Source organism: Manis pentadactyla, chromosome 5, assembly GCF_030020395.1.
Source record: "Manis pentadactyla isolate mManPen7 chromosome 5, mManPen7.hap1, whole genome shotgun sequence".
NCBI lineage: Eukaryota > Metazoa > Chordata > Mammalia > Pholidota > Manidae > Manis > Manis pentadactyla.
Genome location: NC_080023.1, coordinates 122,897,547 through 122,924,241, shown reverse-complemented (window position 1 = coordinate 122,924,241; position 26,695 = coordinate 122,897,547). Strand labels below are relative to the sequence as shown.

At 37.6% G+C, this 26,695-nt stretch overlaps 1 protein-coding gene across 1 annotated transcript; it reads right to left on the bottom strand.

The window, feature by feature from the left end:
* Positions 1-10,227: 10,227 nt before the first annotated feature.
* On the bottom strand, positions 10,228-24,788 carry RAB33B (RAB33B, member RAS oncogene family). The gene is made up of 3 exons (XM_057502625.1): positions 24,656-24,788; positions 24,168-24,420; positions 10,228-13,418 (listed from the first exon to the last, which is right to left on the bottom strand). The coding sequence occupies exons 2-3, from the start codon at positions 24,414-24,416 to the stop codon at positions 12,978-12,980; spliced, it is 690 nt and encodes a 229-aa protein (XP_057358608.1). The 5' UTR covers positions 24,417-24,420; positions 24,656-24,788; the 3' UTR covers positions 10,228-12,977.
* Between the last annotated feature and the right edge of the window lie 1,907 nt (positions 24,789-26,695).

Here is a 26,695-nt window from a genome sequence, read left to right as displayed (position 1 = left end):
AAAAACATAGGCAAAAAATCTCTCGGACATAAGCATGAGCGACTTCTTCATGAACATATCGCCTCGGGCAAGGGGAAAAAGAAAGGGGCATTATGATTAGCATATATAATGTGGGGGGGGCATGGGATGGACTGTACAACACAGAGAAGACAAGTAGTGATTCTACAGCATCTTACTACGCTGATGGACAGTGACTGTAACAGGGTTTGTCAGGGGGGCTTGGTGAAGGGGGGAGCCTAGTAAACATAATGTTCTTCATGTAATTATAGTTAATGATAACAAAATTTTTTAAATGAACTCATGAGACTACATCAAACTAAAAAGTTTCTGTATGGCAAAGGACACCATCAGCAGAACAAAAAGGCATCCTACAGTATTGGAGAATATATTTGTAAATGACATATCTGACAAGGGTTAACATCCAAAATATCTAAAGAACTTACATACATCAACACCCAAAAAGCAAATAACCCGATTAACAGATGGCAGAGGATACGAAGAGACAATTCTCCAAAGAAAAAATTCAGATCGCCAACAGACACATGAAAAAATGCTCCATATCTCTAATCATCAGGGAAATGCCAATTAAAACCACAGTGAGATATCATCTCACACCAGTAAGGATGGCCAGCATTGAAAAGACTAAGAACAACAAATGCTGGCAAGGATGCGGAGAAAGGTGAACCCTCCTACACTGCTGGCGGGAATGTAAGCTAGCTCAACCATTATGGAAAGCAATATGGAGGTTCCTTAAAAAACTAAAAATAGAATTACCATTTGACCCAGGAATCCCCCTCCTTGGAATTTACACAAAGAATACAACTTCTCAGATTCAAAAAGGCATATGCATCCCTATGTTTATCATGGCACTTTTTATGATAGCCAAGATATGGAAGCAACCTAAGTGTCCATCAGTAGATGAATGGATAAAGAATATGTGGTACATATACACAATGGACTGCTATTTGACCATAAGAAAGAAATAAATCCTACCATTTGCAAGAACATGGGTGGAGCTGGAGGACATTATACTCAGTGAAATAAGCCAGGCAGAGCAAGACAAATGCCATATGATTTCCTTCATTTGTGGATTATAACAATGAAGCAAAACTAGTTCATTCTTGGAGCCTGTGAAGCAAGACAATTTGTTAGCAGCGGACTCACAGACTCCAAGAATGAACTAGTGGTTTCCAAAGGGGAGGGGTGTGGGAGGGTGGGTGGGGAGATAGGGAGAAGAGGATTGAGGGGTATTATATTTAGTTCACATGGTGTGGGGGATCACGGGTAGAACAGTGTAGCACAGAGAAGGCACATAGTGGATCTGTGGCATCTTGCTGCACTGATGGACAATGACTGCATTGGGGTATGGGTGTGGACTTGATAATATGGGTGAATATTGTAACCCCATTGTTTTTTCATGTGAAACTTTCATAAGAGTGTATATCAATAATAACTTAATAAAAAATTTATAAAAAAGCAGATTAGATGAAGTAGAGGAGACTGTAAGTGAAATAGAAATTAGAGAAAAGGGATACAAAGCTGAGGCAGAGAGAAAAAAGGATCTCCAGGAAAGAGATGATATTGAGAGGACTTTTGCAACCAATCCAAATGGAACAGCGTTCACATTATAGGGTGCCAGAAATAGAAGAGAGAGAAAAATGGATCTAAAGTGTCTTTGAAGAAATAATTGCTGTAAACTTCCCCAGTCTGGGGAAGCAGATAGTCTCTCAGCCCATGCAGGTGCACAGATCTCCCAACACAAGGGAACCTAGGAAGACAACACCAAGACTTATAATAATTAAAATGGCAAAGATCAAGGATAAGGACAGAGTATTAAAAGCAGTTAGAGAGAGAAAAAAGAACACATACCAAGTAAAACCCAACAGGCTGTCATCAGATTTCTCAACAGAAACATTATAGAGCAGAAGGGAATGGCATAATTTACCTAAAGCAATGAAACAGAAGGACTTCGAACCAAAAATACTCTACCCAGCAAGATTATCATTTAAATTTGAAGGAGGGATTAAAGAATTTCCAGATATGCAAAAGTTGAGGGAGTTTACCTCCCACAAACCATCTCTACAGTCTATTTTGGAGGGACTGCTATAAATGGAAGTGCTCCTAAGGGTAAATAGCTGTCACCAGAGAAAATAAAACCACAGTAAAGGAAGTAGACCAATTAATTACTAAGCAAATGCAAAATTATATTAACTACCCCAAAAGTCAGTCAAGGGATACACAGAGTATGGAATATGACACATAATATAGAAAGAATGGAGGAGGAAGAAAAAGGAGGAAATAAAAATAACCTTTAGATTGTGTTTGAAATAGCTACTGAGTTAAGTTAGACTGCTAGATAGTAAAGAAGCTACCCTTGAACTTTGATAACCATGAATCTAAAGCCTGCAATGGCAATAAGCACATATCTATTGATAATCACATGAAATGCAAATAGACTGAAAGCACCAATCAAAAGACATAGAGTTACTGAATGGAAAAAGAAACAAGACCCAATTATATGCTGCCTACAAGAGACTCATCTCAAACCCAAATACACAGACTGAAAAGTGAAGAGATGGAAAAAGAATTTCATGCAACTAACAGCAAGAAAAAAGCAGGAGATGCAGTACTCATATTACACAAAATAGACTTCAACAAAAAGAAAGTCAGAAGAGACAAAGAAGGACATTACATAATGAAAAAGGGGTCAGTCCAACAAGAGGATATAACCATTAAAAATATCTATGCACCCAACACAGGAGCACCTACATATGTGAAACAAAATCTAACAGAATTAAAGGGGGAAATAGAATGCAATGCACCATTTTAGGAGACTTCAACACACTACTCACTCCAAAGGACAGATCCACCAGACAGAAAATAAGTAAGGACACAGAGGCACTGAACAACACACTAGAACAGATGGACCTAATAGACATCTATAGAACTCTACACCCAAGAGCAGCAGGATAAACATTCCTCTCAAGTGCACATGGAACTTTTTCAAGAACAGATCATATACTAGGCCACAAAAAAAGCCTCAGTTAATTCAGAAGGATTTAAATTGTACCAACCAGCTTCTCAGACCACAAAGGTATGAAACTAGAAATAAATTATGCACAGAAAACAAAAAAGCTCACAAATACATGGAGGCTTAACAACATGTCCCTAAAGAATCAATGGATCAATGAGCAAATAAGAACAGAGATCAAGCAATATATGGAGACAAATGACAATAATAACTCAACACCACAAAATCAAAGTAATGCCGCAAGACTGTGCTAAGAGGGAATTATACTGCAATACACGCTTACCTCAGGAAAGAAGAACAATCCCATATGAACAGTCTAAATTCACACTCAATGAAACTAGAAAAAGAAGAAAAAATAGGGCTCAAAGTCAGTGGAAGGAGGGACATAATAAAGATTAGAGCAGACATTTTAAAAATTGAGAAGAATAAAACAATAGAAAGAATCAATGAAACAGCTGTTTCTTTGAGAAAATAAACAAAATAGATAAACCTCTAGCCAGACTTATCAAGAAAAAAAGAGAGTCTACACACATAAACGGAATCAGAAATGAGAAAGGAAAGAACAATACAGACACCACAGAAATACAAAGAATTATTAGAGAATACTATGAAAAATTATATGCTAGCAAACTGGATAACCTAGAAGAAATGGACAACTTTCTAGAAAAATACAACCTTAAAGGCTGACCCAGGAAGAAACAGAAAATCTAAACAGACCAATTACCAGCAAAGAAATTGAATTGGTAATTAGAAAACTACCTAAGAAGAACCAAATCCCTGGACCAGATGGCTTCATTGCTGATTTTTAGCAAACATTTAGTGAAGACCTGATACCCATTTTCCTTAAAGTTTTCCAAAAAGTAGAAGAGGAAGAATACTTCCAAACTCATTCTATGAGGCCAGCATCACTGTAATACCAAGACCAGGCAAAGACACCACATAAAAGAAAATTACAGACCTGATGACCATACATGCAAAAATACTCAATAAAATATTAGCAAACTGAATTCAAAATTACATCAAAAAGATCATCCATCATGATCAAGTAGGATAAATTAATTACTAAGCAGGGATGCAAGGATGGTACAATATTAAAAACTCCATCAACATCATCCTCCACATCAACAAAAAGGACAAAAACCACATGATCATCTCCACAGATTCTGAAAAAGGATTTGACAAAATTCAACATCCATTCATGATAAAAACCCTTAACAAAATGGGAATAGAGGGCAAGTACCTCAACATAATAAAGGCCATATATGACAAACCTACAGCCAGCATTATACTTAACAGCGAGAAGCTGAAAGCTTTTCCTTTCAGATGAGAAACGAGACTCAGATGCCCTCTCTCCCCACTTTTGTTCAACATAGTACTGGAGGTCCTAGCCATGGCAATCAGAAAACACAAAGAGATGAAAGGCGTCCAGATTGGTAAGGAAGAAGTTAAACTGTCACTGTTTGCAGATGACATAATATTGTACATAGAAAACCTTAAGGAATCCACCCCAAAACTACTAGAACTAATAACTGAATTCAGCAATGTCACAGGATACAAAGGCAGCATACAGAAATCTGTTACATTGCTGTATGCTAACGATGAACTGGCAGAAAGAGAAATCAGCAAAGGAATTCCATTCACAGTTGCATCAAAAAAATAATAAAATACCTAGGAATAAACCTAACCAAGGAAGTGAAAGACCTATGCCCTGAAATTACAAGACACTAATGAGAGAAATCAAAGATGACACCAATAAATGGGAACTCATCCCATGCTCATGGATAGGAAGAATTAATATTGTCAAAATGGCATCCTGCCTAAAGCAATCTACAGATTCAAGGCAATTCCTATCAAAACACAAATGGCATTCTTCAACGAACTAGAACAAATAGTTCTAAAATTTATATGGAACCACAAAAGACCCCAAATAACCAAAGCAAACCTGAGAAAGAATAAAGCTGGGGGGATTATGCTCCCCAACTTCAAACTTTACTACAAAGCCACAGTAATCAAGACACTTTGATACTGGCAGAAGAACAAAACCATAGATCAATGGAATAGAATTTAGAGCCCAGATATAAATGCAAGCATATATGGTCAATTAATATACGATAAAGGAGCCATGGATATACAATGGGAAATGACAGCCTCTTTTACCACTGGAGTTGGCAAAACTGGACAGCTACATCTAAAAGAATGAAACTGGATTACTGTCTAACTCCACACACAAAAGTAAACTCGAAATGGATCACAGACCTGAATGTAAGTCATGAGACCATCAAACGCTTAGAAGAAAATATAGGCAAAACCTCTTGAATATAAACATGAGCAACTTTTTCCTGAACACATCTCTTCAGTCAAGGGAAACAAAAGCAAAAATGAACAAACGGGACTACATCAAACTAAAAAGCTTCTGTACAGCAAAGGACACCATCAGTAGGACTAAAACGCATCCTACAGTGTGGGAGAATATATTTGTAAATGAAATATCTGACAAGGGTCTAGCATCCGAAATATATAAAGAACTCACACACCGTAATATTCAAAAAGCAAATAAACCAATTAAAAAATGGGTGGAGGATCTGAACAGACACTTCTCCAGAGAAGAAATTCAGATGGACAACAGGCACATGAAAAGATGCTCCACATCTCTACTCATCAGAGAAATGCAAATTAAAATCACAATGAGATATCACTTCACACCAGTTAGGATGGGCATCATCCAAAAGACAAGGAACAACAAATGCTGATGAGGATACAGACAAAGGGGAACACTCCTACATTGCTGGGGGGAATGTATATTGGTTCAATCTTTGTAGAAAGCAATATGGAGTTTCCTCAAAAAACTCAAAATAGAAATACCATTTGACCCAGGAATTCCACTCCTAGGAATTTACCCTAAGAATGGAGGATCCCAGTTTCAAAAAGACATATGCACCCCTATGTTCATTGCAGCACTATTTACAATAGTCAAGATACGGAAGCAATCTAAGTGTCCATCAGTAGATGAATGGTTAAAGAAGAAGTGATACATATACACAATGGAATATTATTCAACTCTAAGAACAAAAAAAACTGTACCATTTGCAGCAACATGAAGCTGGAGGGTATTATGCTTAGTGAAATAAGACAGGTGGAAAAAGACAAGGACCAAATGATTTCCCTCATTTGTAGAGTAGAACAATGAACAAAACAGCCTCAGACTCACAAACTGCAAGAAGGGACTAGCGGTTACCAAAGGGGAGCAGGGGAAAGGGTGGGTGGGGAGGGAAGGAGAAGGGGATTGATGGGCATTATAATTGGTGCACACGGTGTGGGAGGTCACGAGGAAGACAGTGTAGCACAGAGAAGGCAAATAGTGACTCTGTGGCATCTTACTATGCTGATAGATAGTGACTGCAACAGGTTGTGGGGGGGACTTGATAATGTGGGTGAGTATGGTAACCACAACGTTTTTCAGGTGAAACATTCATAAGAGTGTTTATCAATGACACCTTAATAAAAAAAAGACTGGATAGTATGTGGTCAAATTTCTCCATCCTACCAAATACATAGAATAGTTTTGAGATGCATTCTCAAAATATTTAATACTCCCCTAGATAAAAAATGATAAAATATCAAAAATAAACCTCTCAAGAAATGAGAAATTTTTATACGAAAAAAATCTCAATGCTCCCAAGCAACACCAAAGAACAGTGGAAAAAATGGGAAGACCCACCATGATTTGAATAGAAATCTCAAAAGGATGAAGATATCAATTCTCTTTTAACCTCAAATTTAATATGGGCCTATAAAAACACAAACAGGACTTTTTTTGTGTATAAAACAGTATATCTTGAACTAATTTTGAAGTTCCAGTGGAAAAATAAACATGAACCATGAAAATTTTGTAAAAGGATAGTAAATACAAAACTAGTCTTACCAGATATTAAAACAATAAGCTATAATTATTAAAGCAAGAGGCACATGAATAGATGGATTAATGGAACAGCACAGAAAGTCCAGAAATAAGTCTAAATAATTGAGAACTTAGCAAGTAATCAACTTGACAACTCACATTCAAGGGTAAAGAATAGATTATCCAAAACATGCTGTTAGGACAAGTAGGTGTTATCAAAACAGAAAAAAGTTTGTTCATATTTCATACCTTTCAGTGAAATAAATTTCAGATGGATCAAAAGTTTATGAAAAAGAAGAAACCATTAAAGAACTATCAGAAACCATGTTAGAATTTTCATATCACCTCAGAACAAGGAAGGTCTCATTATGGCACAAAACTAAAATCATGAAAAAGACCACTAAGTTTGACTATATGAGAATTATTTTCATGACGAAAACCATTATAAGCAGTCAATTGGCAAAGAACACACTAGAAAAAAGATTTAAAACTCCTATCAGAATAAAAGGGTTAACTTCCCCAATATATAAAGTGTTCCTACAAATTAGTAAAGGCCAAAAAAGGCAAAGGATATGGACATACAATTCAACAAAAAAGGAAATACGAACAACTATCAAATATAAAAAGGTGCTCAACTTTATTGACAATAAGAGAAATGGAAATTAAAACAATGCTGAGATACAATTTTTCAAATATTGATTTACAAAGATCAAAAACTTTGATAACGGACTGTGTTGGTTTGAGTGTAAGGAAGCAGCACTCCTCCCATTACTAGTACCTCTCAGGACAGCATTCACAAGTACACATGTCTTTTACCTAGCAATGACATTTCTAGTAATTTGCCCTTTAGATATATTTACATATTTGTGAAATGATTTATGTAAAATTTATGAAAAAATTTCAATATTGTTTGTAATAGTCCAAGATTGGACACAGCCTATGCACTCATTCAATAGAGGGCTGTCTAAATAAATAGTAGTCAAGTAAAGTAATTCTATGAGACCTAAGAGAGAATGATGAAATTTTAATTTTCGTATGAATTCATCTCCAGGATATTTTGTTATGTAAAGAATCAACAAATTCATGGACATCAGTTGCTTGCGGTAGAAGAACCTGGGAGCTAAGAGAAGAGGTGGGGAGGAGACTTCACCATTTGCCCTTTTGTACATGGTCCAAATAGTGAAACATATGAATGTATTTCCTATACAAGATATACAAAAATTTAATTAAAGAAGCCCTATTACTCATCATATTTTATAGATACATGGAACTCTCAATTTCCAGTGACAAAGGATTAATAATGAGGAGCCGAGAGAAGTAATGAAACGCCTTCATATACTCTGTTAATCCTATAGAATGATGGTCAAATGAAAATTCAACTTTTTAGTTTTTAAAGAATGTTCCAGGATGCCAAGAAAAACACACAAAATATTTTGTAAATGATTTAAAAGAATAACTACCTAATAGCACTAGGATATAAATGTTGCTAATTTTAAATGGCAAGTTTCATCTGACTCAAAAAGTTAGAAAAACAATTATGGAAATGACAGGTCACAGGAATCAAACTTCTGATATAGGCAAATTAAAGCAGTAAAATAGTCCAAAAAATAAGACCGAAAACATTCATTTTAAAAAACATCTATACGCATGAGTGTGTAGCCCTAGAAGAGAACCGCATTAACTTGTTCATGGAGTTAAATTCTTGATGTTGGCCTTATCAACTTATTCTTCAATTCCTGTGGATTTAACTCTGAAATGTCTCAAATCTATATTCTTTTGCCAATGTCCTAGAGAAGGCTTTTTTCTAGGCTCTTACAGTAAACTAAGTGGCTACTGTGGCTCCCCTCCCCGTATACCCTTCCCCCACTGCCGAATTTCCAGCATGAATTTGACATTCTCACTCACTACTCATTACTGCTTAAATGTTTTACTTACCCATTGCCTAAACAGTCATGCTCAAATGTTTTCAAGTGGTTATGCTTTTTTCCTCCTGTCTCCAAAATTCCTTCTCCCCAAAATGTGGAAATTGCGCTTGATTTTTTTTTTTGCTTTTGGTCTTGGGCTCGGCACCTGTCTAGCCCATTCTAGAAATTTAGAATAGGTACTGGCAATCAGTTAATTTCTCATAAGTGCTCAGTGGCCACTTTTACTGCCAACTGAACCAGAAAAGTGTAGATACCCACTTATGAGAGAGAATGAAGATGTGCAGAGAAGCTGAGCCCAGCAGCAGGCAACTGAGTGCTGTCCCGGCACTTTGTTGAGTCCAGCTGCATCCTTGGCCTGCAGTCTAATCAGACAGGCCAGACTGCTGACAATAAATCCCCCTCAAAGACTCGTTCAAACTGTTTCTAATACCTGCACCCAAGTCAATCCCAACCCCACAGCACATAGCGACGTGACAGCTCAATCAGAAGCTGTTCTGCTAGCTGCGTTTCCCAGGGCTCTCAACAGCACTTCATTACCCCCGAACACCCCGCACTCACGCCCCCGCATCAAAGCCGAAAGCTCTCTCCCGTTCTCTGTGCTCGTTGACCTTAGTATTTGCCTCCTTGATTACACTTACATTATATTGTAGAATTCCCATTTCTTTACAAGTTATTTTTAAGTTCTTCAAGGAGAGGGTCTCACTCATTTGTGCAGCTCACTAACACGACGGGCAAACGCACGGAGGTACCTGACAAACTTTTGCTGCATCAGGTTATTCCAGCACATGAAGTGCACTAGCCCTTGCTACACAGGCTCCAGCAAAATGCCCCACAAAGACGTGACCAGCTTATTGCTTTACTCTCTGAGTAAACTTTATGTACAACTTTATGTTTGAACAGAAGAGTAACTTTTATGTGAGATAAACTGACCAGGAAAAGCAGTACCACCTTGAGGCCCCAAGTCGTAATTCACACTCTCCTAAAGGGCCTAATATAGTAACTTGAATGCAGAAATCTTACACCTGCGCCATACTTCCTTCTTCTCTTTCCATACACTTTACAGTTACGCACTCTGCTTAATTCTTTTGCCTCCAGATCTGGAGATGTCAGCCACCTCTGTAGTACGAGCTGTTTGCACTGACATGTTCTTAGAAGTTGGATTACCTAGCTGCACAGATGAAAAAGCTACCCTATCAGTTACTTTTAATACTTTTTTCTGAAAAGCTCTTCAACCCCTAATGTATTCCCAAATACATTTCCAGTGAGTTTTTGTTTCTATGTTATATTTCCTAGAAGTCAGGGAAAAGAAGGCATTTTTTGATTCATTTTATTATTCAACCTAGTAACCAAATGAAGGAAATAAAACACAAATACTTTATGGCAAAGCTGGTTTATTGAACTTCATAAGGAAAAGGTTACAGTGACACTATTCCACAACAAAATTACTTTACTTCAGTTTAGATTTCAAGATGAAATGTATTACCCATATGTCAGTAAAGCATTGTCTATTAATAGCTAACTAGATTTTGGATTAGCTTCCTTTGGTGTTCTCAAATTAAGACTTTTCCAAAACATATCTGATGTTTCCAACTAAGGGTCACAGTTAAAAGAAATTCACACAAGAGTTACAAAATATGCAATTTGTGCTTTAAAAATTAATAATTGGTTGTTTGATAAGTCACCATTTTGGAAGGGATTTCTCAACAGTCAATGAATTGTTTTATAAATATTCTGGGAAATATCTAAAAGCTTTATTCCCATTAAAGTATATGTTCTTTTTAAAATAAAAACATAGAAAAAATTAAAACACTAAATCATTACAAATGAGATAACAAACATTTTTAAATTAATAAATATTAAAGTGAAAAAATAAGTCCTTTCACAGAACTGTAAAGGACACTAACTTCTTACAAAAAGAAACAAAGTTAAATTACTTTTTTTTTTAAGTCATTAATAGCACTGAAAAAACATAAATGTGCTTGGAAAGTCTGTAAGCTTTCTTCCCACACTTTAGAAAATGTTTTGAAAAGCAATAAAAAGATTCCCATCTTCAAAAAGCTGTTACTCCATCACAATTCATAGTTATCATTGTTTTACTATAAAAAGTTACAAATCAACATTAATTTAGATAGTAAAATCATTTTTAATTATAGCATAAGAAAAATGGATAAACCTTCATAGACATAAAGTCAATTTGTTTTTCCTTAACTCTAATATATTTTAAACTGAATTATTTCCTATATTACTTTCAGTTAGTTCATTTAATAGTATTATCTTGTTTTTATAATTAAATTATCCAGTTAGAACCACCATGATGATTAAGCAAAATTCCTAAACTAGATTAGAATCCATATTTATTGGTTTCCCACATTCTGAAAATGTTATAAGTAGAATCATCTTTTGGCTTTAATTTCTTCTACTACTATCAAGGGCAGCAATCTATCAGAATTAGTGAATGTGCACACTTCAGTTAAAGTTCATGGCTTACATTCCATTCATGTAATAGTTTCATATGCAAGCTTACTATTTCCTATGTGCAAAGTTTTAAATTCAAAATAAAATTATTTAGGGTTAAAAAACTTTTGAAATATTCTTTCCACAACTGAGGCATAGACAGGATACTTCTCAATATCTATTTTTCATCCTGAGGAGGAATCGCTTGTTGTGACCATAAAATGTGCAAAGATTTTTTAAACTGATGTACTGTAACACAATATTATTAAAGAAACATATGCAGATTCATAGCAATTAAAGGATGTCCATGGAGCTATGATCCAAATGAAGTTGATTTGTTAATTCAGTCTTTAATCATTAAATAGACTGGGTACGGGGGACAGCAAGCAATAAACTATTCCAGATACAAAGCTAAAAGCTAAGAATAAGTCTCCTGTGGTAGCCAGCAACCATGTTTACCTATTTTCCCCCAAATTATGACTCCTCAAATGCTTTCAGTTAGTTTTTCACTGTTTAAAAATATCAAAATAAAATGTAAAGCACCTTCATATCATATCATTGCATGATATATCATTGCATTTGTATTAAGATATCATTGTATTTGCATTAAGATATATCATTGCATTTGCATTAAGATCTGACTTATTTTTGCATATTTTAATAGAACTTAAGAAGAAAACCCAAATTACTCTTTTAAAATAACAATGACTTTTGTAAAACTGACTGATGTTGATTAGAAATATCAAGCATCTAGAATCATTGAAAAATTTGTTCTTTATATGGACTGTGAACCAGAACTCTATGCCTTCTCTTCTCACTGGAGCTAAAGTCTTGGCTCCAAAATATACCAATAATAATGCAATTAAACACATTAAAAGTACAAATAAAGAACTCTAGTGAGAGGCAAATTCCAGTTTTTATCCTATTGCAAACACTTCCCATTAAAGGACATACCACTAAATATACCTTACAATTTTTTTCAATCCCAGGAAAACAGGACTGAGTAGCCACTCTTCAAATTCTATTGCGCTCACATCTAAAGCCTCCTTCACTGGGCTCTCAATGGAAAGATGCTCTGATTGATCCTACTTCTGCTTCATTTTCAACCTCACCTGAAAACAACTTATTCCTTGTGTTGTCACAGTGACAAACTTAAGTAGATACAAGATACAAATGTGATTTGTGGAGTATAACAACAAAGCAAAACTGAAGGAACATAACAGCAGCAGACTCACAGACTCCAAGAAAGGTCTAGTGGTTACCAAAGGGGAGGGGTGAGGAGAGGGTGGGTGGGGAGGGAGGGAGAAGGGGATTGAGGGGTGTTATGTTTAGTACACATGGTGTAGGGGGGTCACGGGAAAGACAGTGTAGCACAGAGAAGGCAAATAGTGGATCTGTGGCATCTTACTACACTGATGGACAGTGACTGCAATGGGGTATGGGGGGGGACTCAATAATATGGGTGAATGTAGTAACCACATTGTTTTTTCATGTGAAACCTTCATAAGAGTATATATCAATAATACCTTAAAAAAAGATACAAATGTGAGCATGACAATGAAAAATAGCAAAGTGTCAGGATGATCCATTATACTTGAGATTAAATCTTACAACTTATCACTGTCATATTTCAAAAGTATTTCTTTACTGATATCATAAAGACTGTTATTTAGCACAAGCATGTTATTGCAGGCTTTGGTTCAGGCTTCAGGGTAATTCCATTATCAGGGGGTTGACTGAGCATTAATGATTTGTGGCTTTTCAGTTTATGAGCCAAGGTCATAAATATAGCTTCCACATGGTCATTATCATTTGGGTTCTTAGCAGAGGTTTCAAACAAAGGCATACTGTGTGTGTCAGCAAATTTTTGTGCCAAGTCTGTAGGCACTTGAATGGCACTTCTCAAGTCACATTTATTTCCAACAAGAATCCGTGGTATATCACTGGCTAGCAAATGTTGCTTGCATTCTTCTATCCAAGATGGCAGGCTATGAAAACTAGCCATGTTGGTCATATCATACACAAAGACAACAGCATGTACATTTCTGTAGTAGTGCTGTACCATGCTCTTTCTGAAGCGTTCTTGTCCTGCTGTGTCCCATAACTGGATCTGAAAATAAAAAAACAAAAAGGGGAGAACTGAAAATTTCTTTTCCAGTTATACATATTGAAATTTGTAGTCACTTCTGCATGGTCTTTAGTAGTTCTTCACTTATATCACTTTGTTCACTTCCATAATGACTTTACATTTCTATTTACGGGATCTAGACTTCATGATACTCATCTAGTTACCTCATAATTAATCCAAGTATCAGAACACATATTTGAATTTAGCATTTAAATTTCAATAAATCAAATTTGGATGAAACTATACCTCAAAAATTGATTTAAAAATGTTAAGAGAAAATATATCAGGTCTTAACAAATGTGTTAAGTGTCTAATTCCTGGAAATTTGCTTTCTATGTGCCCTTTTCTACCTTTCAACAGTCTAATTTAGAAGAGTAGGGATAAGACAGATGTTATTAACAGTCACAAGCTCTAGCCCCACAACCAACATATATACATACATTCTATGAAATCCAGGCCCCCTTGAGTGAGAACTTTAAAAGGGTACAGAATCAGTTATCTATCCCAAATATCTCTACCAACAAAACTATTTCACTATCTCCTAGTTGAAATGTGGGGGAATTGGGGAAAATGACATCTAAAGCCAAATACAAGTCACATGTTATGATATTAACACACTGAATTATCCTGCCTTTAATTCCTAAAAAGCAGTTAAATGATTAGGGTACTGGTCAGAGAGGCAGATTTGCTTAGGTAACTTGTAACAGAAAGAACTGTCTGGGAGCCTAAACTGGTGATATCTCATAGAGCAGTACAGAAGTAGAGGGAAATTGAGGGGATACTATATATATAACCCCAAAAGTCAGTAGGATGTAAGCTTAAGTGGTAGTATGGTAATTGCTCACTTAAGATGTAATAAATAAATAAATTTTCAAAATGTGATTAAAGATGAAAATACTGATAACTCTTCCATGCTAGGTCTGATTTTATCTTTTTTTAGTTCTTTTTAGTCCAAATTTCTCCATTTTCTTAATATTCTCCCTTTCTTCCTAATCAATATAAACCATATTTTGCTCCAGGCAGAAATATTTTACTATACAAAATTAATTTCTCAGGCTTTCTTGGAACTAGGGGAGGCCAAGTGACATAGTTCTGGCCAGTAATTTGTAAACTCTTCTCAGTGGGGGTTTCCAGGAAAACTACTGATTTGTGATTTTAAAAAAGAACATTTGGCATGTGTCTTTTGCACCACTCTCACCCTACCCTGTCTGCCTGGAATGGGATAAAATGCCTGGAGGTTAAATAGCCATCTTATGAGCATGAAGAAGAAACCCACACTAAGAATGGCAGAAGAATGGCTGAACAGAAGTCTAGCATAAACCCAGATTCTTGCTGACAGGGTACCATCAAACAGACTGCTACTTCTAGTCTCCTTCATTACATGAGAAAAATAAAACTTGATATGGTTGAATCATCACAGTTGAATTTTTATTACATATAGCTGAATTCCATCCTAAAATTATTTACCATGCACACTATTTAAAACCTTTACCCTTTACACTCATATTTACTCAGGAAATCACAAGGTTTTGACTTAATGCATTCCTAGAAACCACACCACAAAGTAAATCATTATAAAATACCAACTTGTGATGTAAGCAGTAATAATTGGGAGATGGGTCATAAAGATTCAGTATCATATAAATCATAAAAAAGCAGTTGTCAGCAAAGCAGACTAAGAACTACTAACATCTAAGACTATTTAAATCAACAAATATTTACTCAATACCTATTATGTGCCAGTAGGTTAGTGTTACACTTTTACACCTTAGCCTCATTAGTAAGAGTAAAATTTAATTTCAGACCCTATAAAATAAGCACTCATAGACTAGCTACACTGACTATGCAAAGAGATAAAGACATAATTCTCTAAAAATACAACTTTCCTATTTTAAAAAAATACAACATTTTACCCCAACTAACATATTGAGGAAACATTCAACATATGATTAAACATGCTTCAAACTGTAGATGTCAACACTTATTACAAAGCTACAATAATTAAGACTGTGTGCCACTGGCATAAGATGGGACATATAAATCAATGGAACAGAACTAAGAGCCCAGAAATAAATCTATACATACATCTGTGGTGAATTGATTTCAACAAGAGTGCCAAGACAATTCAGTAAGGGAAAGAATAGTTATTTCAACAAATGGTACTGGGACAACATGCAAAAAAATTAGGTTGAACCCCCTACCTCACACCATATACAAAAATATATTCAAAGTGGACAAAAGATCTAAATTTAAGAACCAAAAGTATAAAAGTTTTAGAAGAAAACATAGGGGTAAATACTTGTGACCTTGAATTAAGCAATGGTTTCTTAGCTATGACACCTAAAGCACAAGCAACCTAAGACAAAATAGATTGAACTTCACCAAAATTTAAAATGTTTGTATTTCAAAGAACATTATCAATAAAGTAAAAAGACAACTCACAGAATAGGAGGAAAATATCTGCAAATAATATATTTTATGGTGTCTTGTATCCAGAATATTTAAGAACTCTTACAACTCAATAATAAAAAAGCAACCCAAATAAAAAATTGGCTAAAGAACTGAACATACATTTCTCCAAAGAAAACACACAAATGGTCAATAAGTACATGAAGACAGTCAACATCATTAGCCATCAAAGAAATGTAAATTAAAACCACAATGAAATACCACTTTATACCTATTAGGATGGCCATAATTTTGAAAAGAAGAGATAGAGAGATGGACAATAACAAGTGTTGACAGACATGTGGAAAAAATTGGAACCCTCATACATTGCTGGTGAGGATGTAAAATAGTGCAGTCACTTTAGAAAATAGTTTGGCAGTTCCTCAAGAAATATTAGTTAGCCATAAAAAGGAATGAAGTACTGATACATGCTACAACATGGATGAACCTCTAAAATACGCTAAACCAAAGAGGCTGAGGTCAGATACCAAAAGTTGCATATTGTATGGCTCCATTTATGTAAAGTACCTGAAATAGATAAATTCACAGAGACAGAACACAGACTGGTGGTTGCCAGGGGCTGGAGAAGGAGGAGAAATGATTAGTAGGTGAAGGATATTATTTTGGAGTGATGGAAATATTTTGAAACTAGATAGAAGTGGTATTTGTACATTATGAATGTACTAAATGCCAATTAATTGTTCCTTTTAAAATAGTTACTTTTATGTTATTTGAATTTAACCTCAATAAGTTATTAGAAAAACAAAAACAAAACAGATGTTTGCCATATGACCTAGCAATTCCACTCCTTGGTATGTATATCCAAGAGAACTGAAAGATATGTTTTTGTGTGAAAGATATGTTCACATAAAACTTGTACACAAATGTAGATAGCAGCATTATTCTTAATAGCTAAAGATTGGAAACAACCCACATATTTATTAACTGATGAATGGATAAATAAAATGTCCATATAATGGAACATTATTCAGCCATAAAAAATGAAGTACTATACATGCTTCAACATGGATAAATCTTGAAAACATTATGCTAAGTAAAAGAAGCCAGACACCAAAAGCCCATACTGTAAGATTCTATGCATATGAAATGTCCAGTACAAGAAAATCCATAGAGACAGGTAGTAAATTAGTGGTTGCCATGGTTTCAGGGAACAGGAAGAATAGGGAGCAACTGCTAATGGGTACAGAGCTTCTTTTGGGAGTGATGCGATGTTCCGGGATTAGATGATGATGGGGTACACAGCTGTGAATATACTAAAAACAACTGAAATGTATATTATAAAAGGTAAATCTTGTATCACATGAGTTATATTTGTTTAAAAAAAACACTGAACTGTATCTTTAACATTAGAAAAATATTTTGGGAATAATGTGGATGACCTAGTATAAAAATGTGGATGACCTATATAGAAGCTGTCCAAAGAAATTGGAGCTGATCTTTTCTCTCTTAATAACATTTCCTGTAGCTAGGGTATTCAAAAATTATTTCACCGGTGAAGAATTATTTATAATATTTTAAGCAAAGTACAAGTTAAAAAATAAACAAAACACACAAAAAGAAAATTTGCCAAAATATTAATGGTTGTCTTTAAGGCAATTTTCCCATTTTTTTCTACTTTAATATGTTTTCCATAACAAACATGTATTTCTTATAAAACCAGACTTTAAAAAAATAATAATTATGCAGAATTTAGAACTGCCACAAAGAACTGTTGGAGACCTGAATAAATATAGGTAGTGATGATTAGGATGTCTGCCCCTAAAGAGAGCCATTTCTTTGTTTGGGATGGGGCTGACTCAACAAAACTCCTCCCATCAATCCTGCTCAAAACTCTTATATTTTGTTTTGTTTTTACTTAATATAATGACAATTTTTATTTTTAAATGAGCAATGTTGTACACATTAGATTCTGTTTTATTAAGTCATTTTTGTGAATGTAAAAAGATGAGCTGGTGAAGTCTTTCTTTACTAATGTACATAGTAAACTCTATGTATTCTAACCATAGAATCAAGACTTCCAGGCAACAAGAAGTATGAAATTATAACTCTTCATACTTTATTGATGAGCCATAGAAGTATACTAAGTTAATGAGGCATTTACAAAGGAATATTTAAAAGGAAGCTTCAAAATTTTGCTCACAAAATTGCTAAAGTAAGGGCAGACTTGGGTGATAGCACAAAGTTATGTTGCCTACACCTTTCAGGTGTGCACAGACACCCAGATGAGGGAGAGGGGACAAGGGAAGGAGCAGGGGGAGACCAGACAAAGAAAGGGCAGGATGACAAATGAAAGCTGTCCAGCTGTAAAAAACAAGAGAAAACTGACCAAATGAAGAAACCTTCACTGATCAGCTACCAAACTTCCTTTTCCACTGTTCTTCCAAAGAACACATTTTATTGTTTTTGCTTCCAAGTGGCCTTATAAAAGACCATCTGAAAACTATATAAGCACTTCTATTAACAACTTCAGTTGTAAATCAACATCATTAACTAGTATTAGTAATATTCCAAAGAACTTTTTGTTTTTAGTATGCAGAGTAGAAAATATGGTGTCTGACATATACATGTGGATTCCAGATTTCCAGAGCAGCCAGCCCACTGATCTCCTTGCCCCATACATTCAATACATGTCCCCCTAGTATCACATAGTTCAGAAACTGAGCTAGACACTGGAAGAAGTCTATGGAATTACCAGACAGAGATCCTGCCCTGAATAAGACTGAGGAAGATCTAACAAAGGGAGTAGACATCTATGACAGAAAATAAGGAAACGACAGAGATCATTTAAAAAAGATCAGCTAAGGTGCTAAAGTGAGTTCATAGAAGAAAGGAATAGAATGGAGACAGGGTGGGAGATTTTTGATAGACACACTGAGTTGAATAAGGAAGAATTACAGGTGGTAAAATATGGGAAGGGGGAATAATCTAGGCAGATGGGAAATGCAAGACTAAAACAGTGATTAGCAAATAATTGGCTGTACCATGAGATACTTGAAGGAGATTGATGAGAAAAATGTTAGAAAAGCAGTCTGGATCAAGTCTAAGGAAGGCCTACATTAATTTAAAGATCTGTATCTATAAAATATGAGAGAGAACTGCCCAGAGTATCTGAGGCAGGGATCACTAATCTCCCTAAAGCAACACTAATCTGGTATTTTGTCAACAATGTACAAAATAGATTAACTGAAGACTAGGGTGGGAGATGACTTTAGCTGCTACAACAGATCAGAGAGGTAAAAGGACTTGAACTAGGATTCTGAAGAACAGATAAATGAGAGAAGTTGTGCAGGCAGAAAACCTACTGTATTTTGGGAGCAAAGGAGAGGGATGAGGGCTTGAGGATGAGGAGGACACCTCTTCAGGACAACCAAGATGGCTTGTGGACAACAGTAGAAGCAGATTTGCCACAGAATATGAACTCACTTCACTTGAGGCAAAGGAGGAGTTACCCAAACAGCCATATCTAGAAAACAGTAGGAAATACAGAATGACAGATGAGGAGTCTGAGCCAAGCACAGATTTGGAAGTTTTTTCAAAGACGTGATAGTTGAAGTCAAGAGACTAAAGGAAGTGCACCCCTATGTTTATCGCAGCACTATTTACAATAGCCAAGAATTGGAAGCAACCTAAATGTCCATCAATAGATGAATGGATAAAGAAGATGTGGTACATATACACAATGGAATACTACTCAGCCATAAGAAAAGGGCAAATCCAACCATTTGTAGCAACATGGATGGAGCTGGAGGGTATTATGCTCAGTGAAACAAGCCAAGCGGAGAAAGAGAAATACCAAATGATTTCACTTATCTGTGGAATATAAGAACAAAGGAAAAATTGAAGGAACAAAACAGCAGCAGAATCACAGAACTCAAGAATGGACTAACAGGTACCAAAGGGAAAGGGACTGGGGAGGATGGGTGGGTAGGGTGGGATAAGGGGGGGGAGAAGTAGGGGGGTATTAAGATTAGCATGCATGGGGGGGTAGGAGAAAAGGGAGGGCTGTACAACACAGAGAAGGCAAGTAGTGATTCTACAACATTTTGCTATGCTGATGGACAGTGACTGTAAAGGGGTTTACAGGGGGGACCTGGTATAGGGGAGAGCCTAGTAAACATAATATTAATGATTGTACATTGAGCATTGACTCCCCTATACAGAATTTTATTGTTGTTAACAACCATTTGATCAATCAATATGAGAGGTGCCCTCACAAAAAAAAAAAAAAAAGTATACACTTCCAATGGTAAAATAATAAGTAACCGGGATGTAATGAATATAGTCAAGATATTGTAACAGCTTGGTATGGTGATAGCTGGAACCTAGAATTGTCATGTATATAAATGTTGAATCACTATGTTGTACACCTGAAACTAAACTAATGTAATGTAATACTGTGTGTCAACTACCCTTCAATAAAAAATAATTATCTACAAAAAAAAAAAGAGAGACTAAAGGAGAGAATGTAGAGAGAAAAACAGGTCAAGGGGCAGACTGAGTCTCATTTCCTAAACTTGGACTTTCTACTGTGTGTACAAAATGAAGTCTAGACTCTAACTTTGTTCTTCACTTTTCACAAATGTTGCTACCAAACCTTCACATTCTTCTATCATACATATTAGAGCACCCTGCTGATGCTCCTTTGGCTCAGCCCTTCCTCTCGTGAAACTTCACCTAGCACTCCAAACAAGAATGATTCCTCCACGAACATCCAAACCAGGCACTTGGCACTCATTCATAGCCTGGTTTTGCTGGCCATCTTTTTAGGCATAAAAATTTTGCCCTACCTAGGACAGCAAATCATCTATGCACTAAATCAGGGTCAGGAAACATTTTCTGTAAAAGGGTCAGAATAGTAAATATTTTAGGCTTTGTAGACTTAAGGGTCTCTGTCCCAACTACTCAACTCAGCCACTGTAGCATAAAAGCAAGCACAGTATGTAAACAAATGAGCATATCTATGTTTCAATATAACTTTACTATGGACAGTGGGATATGAATTTCATGCAGTTTTCACCTGTCATGAAATCATAGTCTTTTGATTTTTTTCCCAACCATTTAAAGAAAAAATCATTCTTAGTTCAGAGTCCATATAAAAACAGGCAGTAGGCTATATTTGGCCCTCAAGCATGGTTTGCTAACCCCTGCAATGCATCATTCTTTGCAACTAACATGTCTTCTTTCCTGCAAGTACTCATTAAATATTTGATTTTACCAGTGGGGGGGAGAGATCCTGATTATTTTCCTTTAGTTAATATTAACACTTCATGTTTAACATGGCGAAATGTCATACCTCTACAAATGATAAGTGAGCTATCCCAACATTCAAATAGAAACTGATAACCCCTAAAGAGAAGATGGAATAAATGTGACACTAAGCTTTAATGATTCTGTTAATGTCTGCCATTGTAAAATGAATGTATGAAAGGAATATGGCTAGTTATGATGAGAATACACACACAAGGAAGTAATATAAGGATTAGAGTTGTGAGTCTCAATTTAAAAATCAAATGTATTTTTATTTAAGGAAATAATTTTATAATTTTGTTCAACTTTCAAAATTTTGCAAACAAGATGTTCCTCTTTCAACAATACATATATATACTACTTAGGAACAGACTAAAAAGTATAAATTTCATAAAACATTTTAACTGATTAACTGCTGTAATATAAGCCCTGAAAAATTTCCAGTCTACAATGAAACATATTTAATATCACATTTTTATTGAACAAATAAAAATAACATCTAGGATGTAATTCTGTTAGTAGAGTACTATAGAGCTTTACAACCGTCACTTTAAGATGAAAATTAAAAGAAGTGTCAGTTTGTATTAGGCTCATAATTTTCCAAAGAGAAAATATGAACATGGTATGACCATTTCAGCAGCACTTAAAATGTATTAAAAGTTAACAAGAAAGAAGCAGAAGTAGCATATGAAATAAAACTCTTCTATATCACTTCAGGTGTTTTAAGAAACTAAAAAATAAAGTTTTCATAAAATGTCCAATATAGCCATATCTTTCTCTACTACAGAAATCTCAGATCATTTCTGTAGTTTTTCAACTATAGTAAAAAATCTCTCAAGTGTTACAGCTGGAGGTATGAGTCAATGGCTAAGGCCCTTAGAAAGAAAAAGAAATTCAGTGCCCAGGTCCCTACCAACAAAACAAGTTAGGCTAAAGGTCAGGAATAATCCCAGAAAAAAATGTTTTCTCCTTACTCCTCTCAACCAGAACAATCAACTCTGCACTCTCAGATTCATCACACTGAGGTTATGGTTTACTTATCACTGTCAGCAGTTATCCCAGTAGTTAAGCATTTGACTTTATACACTGGACATGTTTTATATTTTTTCAATACAAGTATCTCTTGAACTTGCACCTGATTCATTTGTGATCTGAAAATATAAATGGCACCCCAGAAGCAGGTAAAGGGCCATCAAATCTCAACTCTTCCCTTGCTTATTTTTTATTACCCTGCCCCCATTTGGGGGGAATTCCTCTGCCTTTCTTTCAGCTGTCTGCCTATGTCCCACTTTATCTCTGCTTCTGAGAACTGATGGTGCTAAACATGAATAATGATGTTAAGCCATTGGGGAAGAAGAACCTCTTTAAGAGTACCAACTATGAACCAGATGTTTCATATATGTTCTCATCTATTACAGCCTGATATGGTATTATTATCTCAACTTCTCAGAAAAGAAAATTGACTCTGAAAGATTAAGGAACCTGCCAAAGCATTAACCAATGACCCTGGTTTGCCTGAGACTGAGGGGTTTCCTGGGATGTGGAACTTCCAGTTTTAAGAGATTCAGGCAACGCTGGCCACCCTTCTAAGGACACAGAGCCCATCTTCACCCTTTCATAGGTTCAGATTTGGGCCAGGTCAGCTGGGCTTGAAAACCCATGCACTTTTTTCCAAGACTCCTGCTTCTCCCAAACCAAACTCCCTCCCAAACCGCAGAAGCCCACTGTCTTCCTCACGCACAGGCTTCTGGGGCTAACTGAATCCTGATGAAAAATATTCAGACTGCTATTCTGTTCCTCTGTAATGTATTCAAAATCTCTGTAATACAAATCTTAACTCCCTAATACAGTGCACCCAAAGGGCCAGCACCAGCAGCTTATATGGGACAATGCAAAATTAAGGTGAAACTAAAATGCAAAAGGGCCTATAGAGGAATGACTTCTTTCCAACCCTACTTCTCCTTTACTGTAATATTTAAATCCCTTTGGGGGGGTGTTGGGCAGATAGAGAACTAAAAAAATTAATTGTTCTTGCCTCACAGATGTAAGGGTAGGAATGGAGCAGTGTATTTTTCCCCACAGGGGACTGAGGTAAAGATGGACATCCTAATTAAAGCAAAGAAGTAAATGCGATGTAGGGAAGGCAGAGCAGTTCTTAGGATTCACACGTTTTAAAGGGGTGGTATCAGCAGATGGCTGAGGAGTTAGTGCAGGCTTGGAATGAAGAAGGGTGTCTAATGCCATCAGGAGGCCTCAGCCTTGTCACTGTTCCCCATTCTCCAATGCTCCAAAGAAGCCCTCAGAACTCATCTTGGCCTTGGACATACTACTTTCTCCACTATTACTGTGTTGTTCCTAGTCTCTGGAGCCACAAGTTAATTAAGGAAGAACTGAGAGAGGGTGGCACCAAGAATGTGCCTCTGTCAACCCAAGTTAAGTACTATCACGTATAGAATGTTTCTGCAAGAAAATAGACTTTTCTTAACTCATACAAAAGTGTATGCAACCACAATTCCCATACCTAAGTACTTCCTCAAAGCCTTCCTCCTCAACAATACTGAGGGCAGTAGTCAGATGACCTTAATAAATAATATTTATTAAATGAATTTTCCATGCTTAAGAGATTTCACTGTTTCCTCCTTCCGTCTCATTTCACTGACTCCCAGCATATAAGACACTGCCGGTGAGTAAGTGGATATTGCCTACACTCTTGACACTTTAAGTGTGGTCTACGGACAGTATGCATCTAGAGCACCTGGTACTTTACCAAATCAGAATTGGCATTAAAAAAAAAAAAGATCCTAGGGCAAATCGCATGACATTAAGGTTTGAGAAGCACTACCTTATTAGTTTGCTATACACAAATCCTTCCAATTCCCAATTCCAATCTCCCCATCAGCGTGAGAAATGATGGAGCACACACCTAGCACAGGGCCAACGATGAAACCACGTGGGGTGTGAACCACTATCATCCCGGGGTGTCTTTCCTCCCTGAACAGGTCCCCATTCGCTCACCTTGATGCGCTCCCCATCAATCTCCACCGCCCGTTCTCGGAAATCCACCCCGATGGTAGCCTCGGTGCGGTCGGGGAAGCGGCCGGCGCAGAAGCGGTAGGTCAGGCATGTCTTGCCCACATTGGAGTCGCCGATCACGATTATCTTGAAGATGCGGGAGCGAGCCGGAGGCAGAAACACTGAAGCCCCAGACACCGCACCGCTGGACGAAAAGCTTGCCTCCAGCGACGACTCCATCTCCGAAGCCATTCTCCTGACCCGCCCCAACAAACGGAGGGCAGGAGACACAGAAACGCTGGGGGATTACGCCACCGCGAGCGAGCGCGCCCAGCCCGCCAGCCCGCTGCGCAACGTCCCGGAGCCACCGCCCTGCGGGCCGGCAGAGCGCGTGCGCACCTTGCGCCCCCGCGCGCGCAGGTGTGGCTTCCCCAGCCAGGCCTCCCGGGTCTTTCCGCTGGCCCCCGGCCCCACCCCGCACGTCCCCCTACCTGGGAAGGTGCGGAACCCGTCGGGGCTTGACGGCGGCGCAGAAGGTCAGTCTGCCCAGCGGCCAAGCAGAACCACCCAGGTCCCGCACCCTTGCCGGCCCGGCCCCGCCACGTCCGGGGCTCCCGCCCTCCGGAGGAAGCCGCGCAATTACTCTGGGGGCGGGGAGAGAAAGACAGCCGAAAGAAAGGAGGTACCAACCGGCACCTTCTCGCGAGAGGGCCGGAGAGCCTCCGGAGAGTGGGGCGTGTGCTTGGGGAGGCTCGGGAAGGCCGTCTGAAGTCCCGGGCCCACGGTGGGTCCTCCGCCGACTTGGCGGGGAAGGCGGGTCCCCATGACTCGTAACTGGCGGCTGCCAAGTGGGCTGCGCTCCCTCCCTGCTTCCTCCAGCCTCTCCAGATCTCGGGAACTGGGACAGTGACGCGAGGGCTGGCGCGGGTGGGGCCGCGGAGCGGCGTGGGAAGCGTCTGGAGGCGAGCTCGGCTCCCGCAGAGCTCTGTCAGCCTTCGGCCCCGACAGGCACAGGGGCGTCGGCGAGCCGGCGGGGGTACCAGGCCGCCACGGCCGCCGCACAGAGAATCCGTTAGGCGCCCGCTAGGTCCTGTGAGGATGTCCGCGGGACTCTGGTTTCCAGGGCTTATTTGGCTAATAGCCCTGGCCCAAGAAGGAGAACAGATCACATGTGGGGCCTTCCGGGGGGCCTTGAATCCAGGAGGTGTTACTAGACAGCCTCCCTGGTGAGAATAAAACTCATTATGCCCTAGTTATGTTTCAGTGCCTGGGTGACGATGATGTAGCCGTTAAATATTAGCGCACACGAACTTACCAGGAAAATACTACAAGACAAGACCACCCAAACTAAAAAAAATCTTCACCGGATTACCGTGAATGCTTCAGAGGAAACCTACCACACATTTAAGTCACACAAAAGGTCCAACATGTACAAATATATTGCTTCTTGTGAAATGTTTTGTTTTACAATAAGTCTCCCCGCCCCCCGCCAACCGCTCACCCCACCCCGTTTAAGCAAATAGGCCGTTTGGAGAGGCAAAGACTGAAGAAGAGGACCTGCCAGGCCTTCAATAGAGTGAGAGGCACAACAGAGCACTAAAAGTTCTGGAAAAGGAGATGAACTGTTTATTCTTTTAGGTAAATTGAAAATGTTAGAACAAATTAGTGGTAGAATATGATGAGCATGCCCAAGAGTTAATAGGAATTTGCAAAAGTCTTAATATGTAACAATTTCTGTTGCAATTGAAAAACTTTATATAGTCAGTAATATACCAAGTTATGTTAGCTAGGAAGAAAAAAGTTTCTCACCTGATTGAATGTGTACATCAATGATCTTTAATCCGTTTCCTGCTATAGAAACTAGAAAATTCTGTTTATCTGTGAGGTTATTTCCATGAAAATTAATCACAATCATCCCAGAAACTACTGAAGAACCCTGGAATATAGTCCTCTAATTTACCTATCCCATTTAAAGGAAAGAATCTGAAGATTTAGAACAAAAAAGCAGTTTAAGAATTCAAGCATAGATAATCAGGTAATTTCAAAAGATGGTGAAAAAAGCATCAATATCTTTGCACTCTAAGACCCTTGCTTGCTCGTTTGTTGTGGGCTTTTTGGTTTAACTCTTAATGAAATGCCTCAGAAATTATCTTGTCTATCCAAATGCTATTCATATTTCACGTCATAGCTCAAAAGTCTCATCTCTGTGAAGCTTTTCCTGTTACTTCAGCTCAGAAGGCTAAGTCTGATATACTTTTTGGAGTAGTGTTCATGAGGTCTTTGAATACTGTTGTCACTGTTTAAGTTTGTTAACCTTAAAGATAAAACTGTCAGTTATCTTACCAGCAAAAATGGATTTATTCTGGAATAGCAGAGAATTGTAATCAGAACATGCAAGCTACAGAGGAGAGAGAAGCAAATCCAGAGAACAAAGGAGAGGGATCCTATTCTATAGAGGGAAAGGGCCAAGTTGGGAGGGCTGCTCTAAGCAAAAAGTCCATTGAATCAAACTGGGAGTTCCACATATGGCT

Excerpts from the sequence above, each read along its gene's own strand:
- RAB33B (XM_057502625.1), bottom strand. The coding sequence starts at position 24,416 with ATGGCTTCGGAGATGGAGTCGTCGCTGGAGGCAAGCTTTTCGTCCAGC. Across the intron at positions 13,419-24,167 it reads TTGATGGGGAGCGCATCAAG|ATCCAGTTATGGGACACAGC; the intron begins GTGAGCGAATGG and ends TTTTATTTTCAG.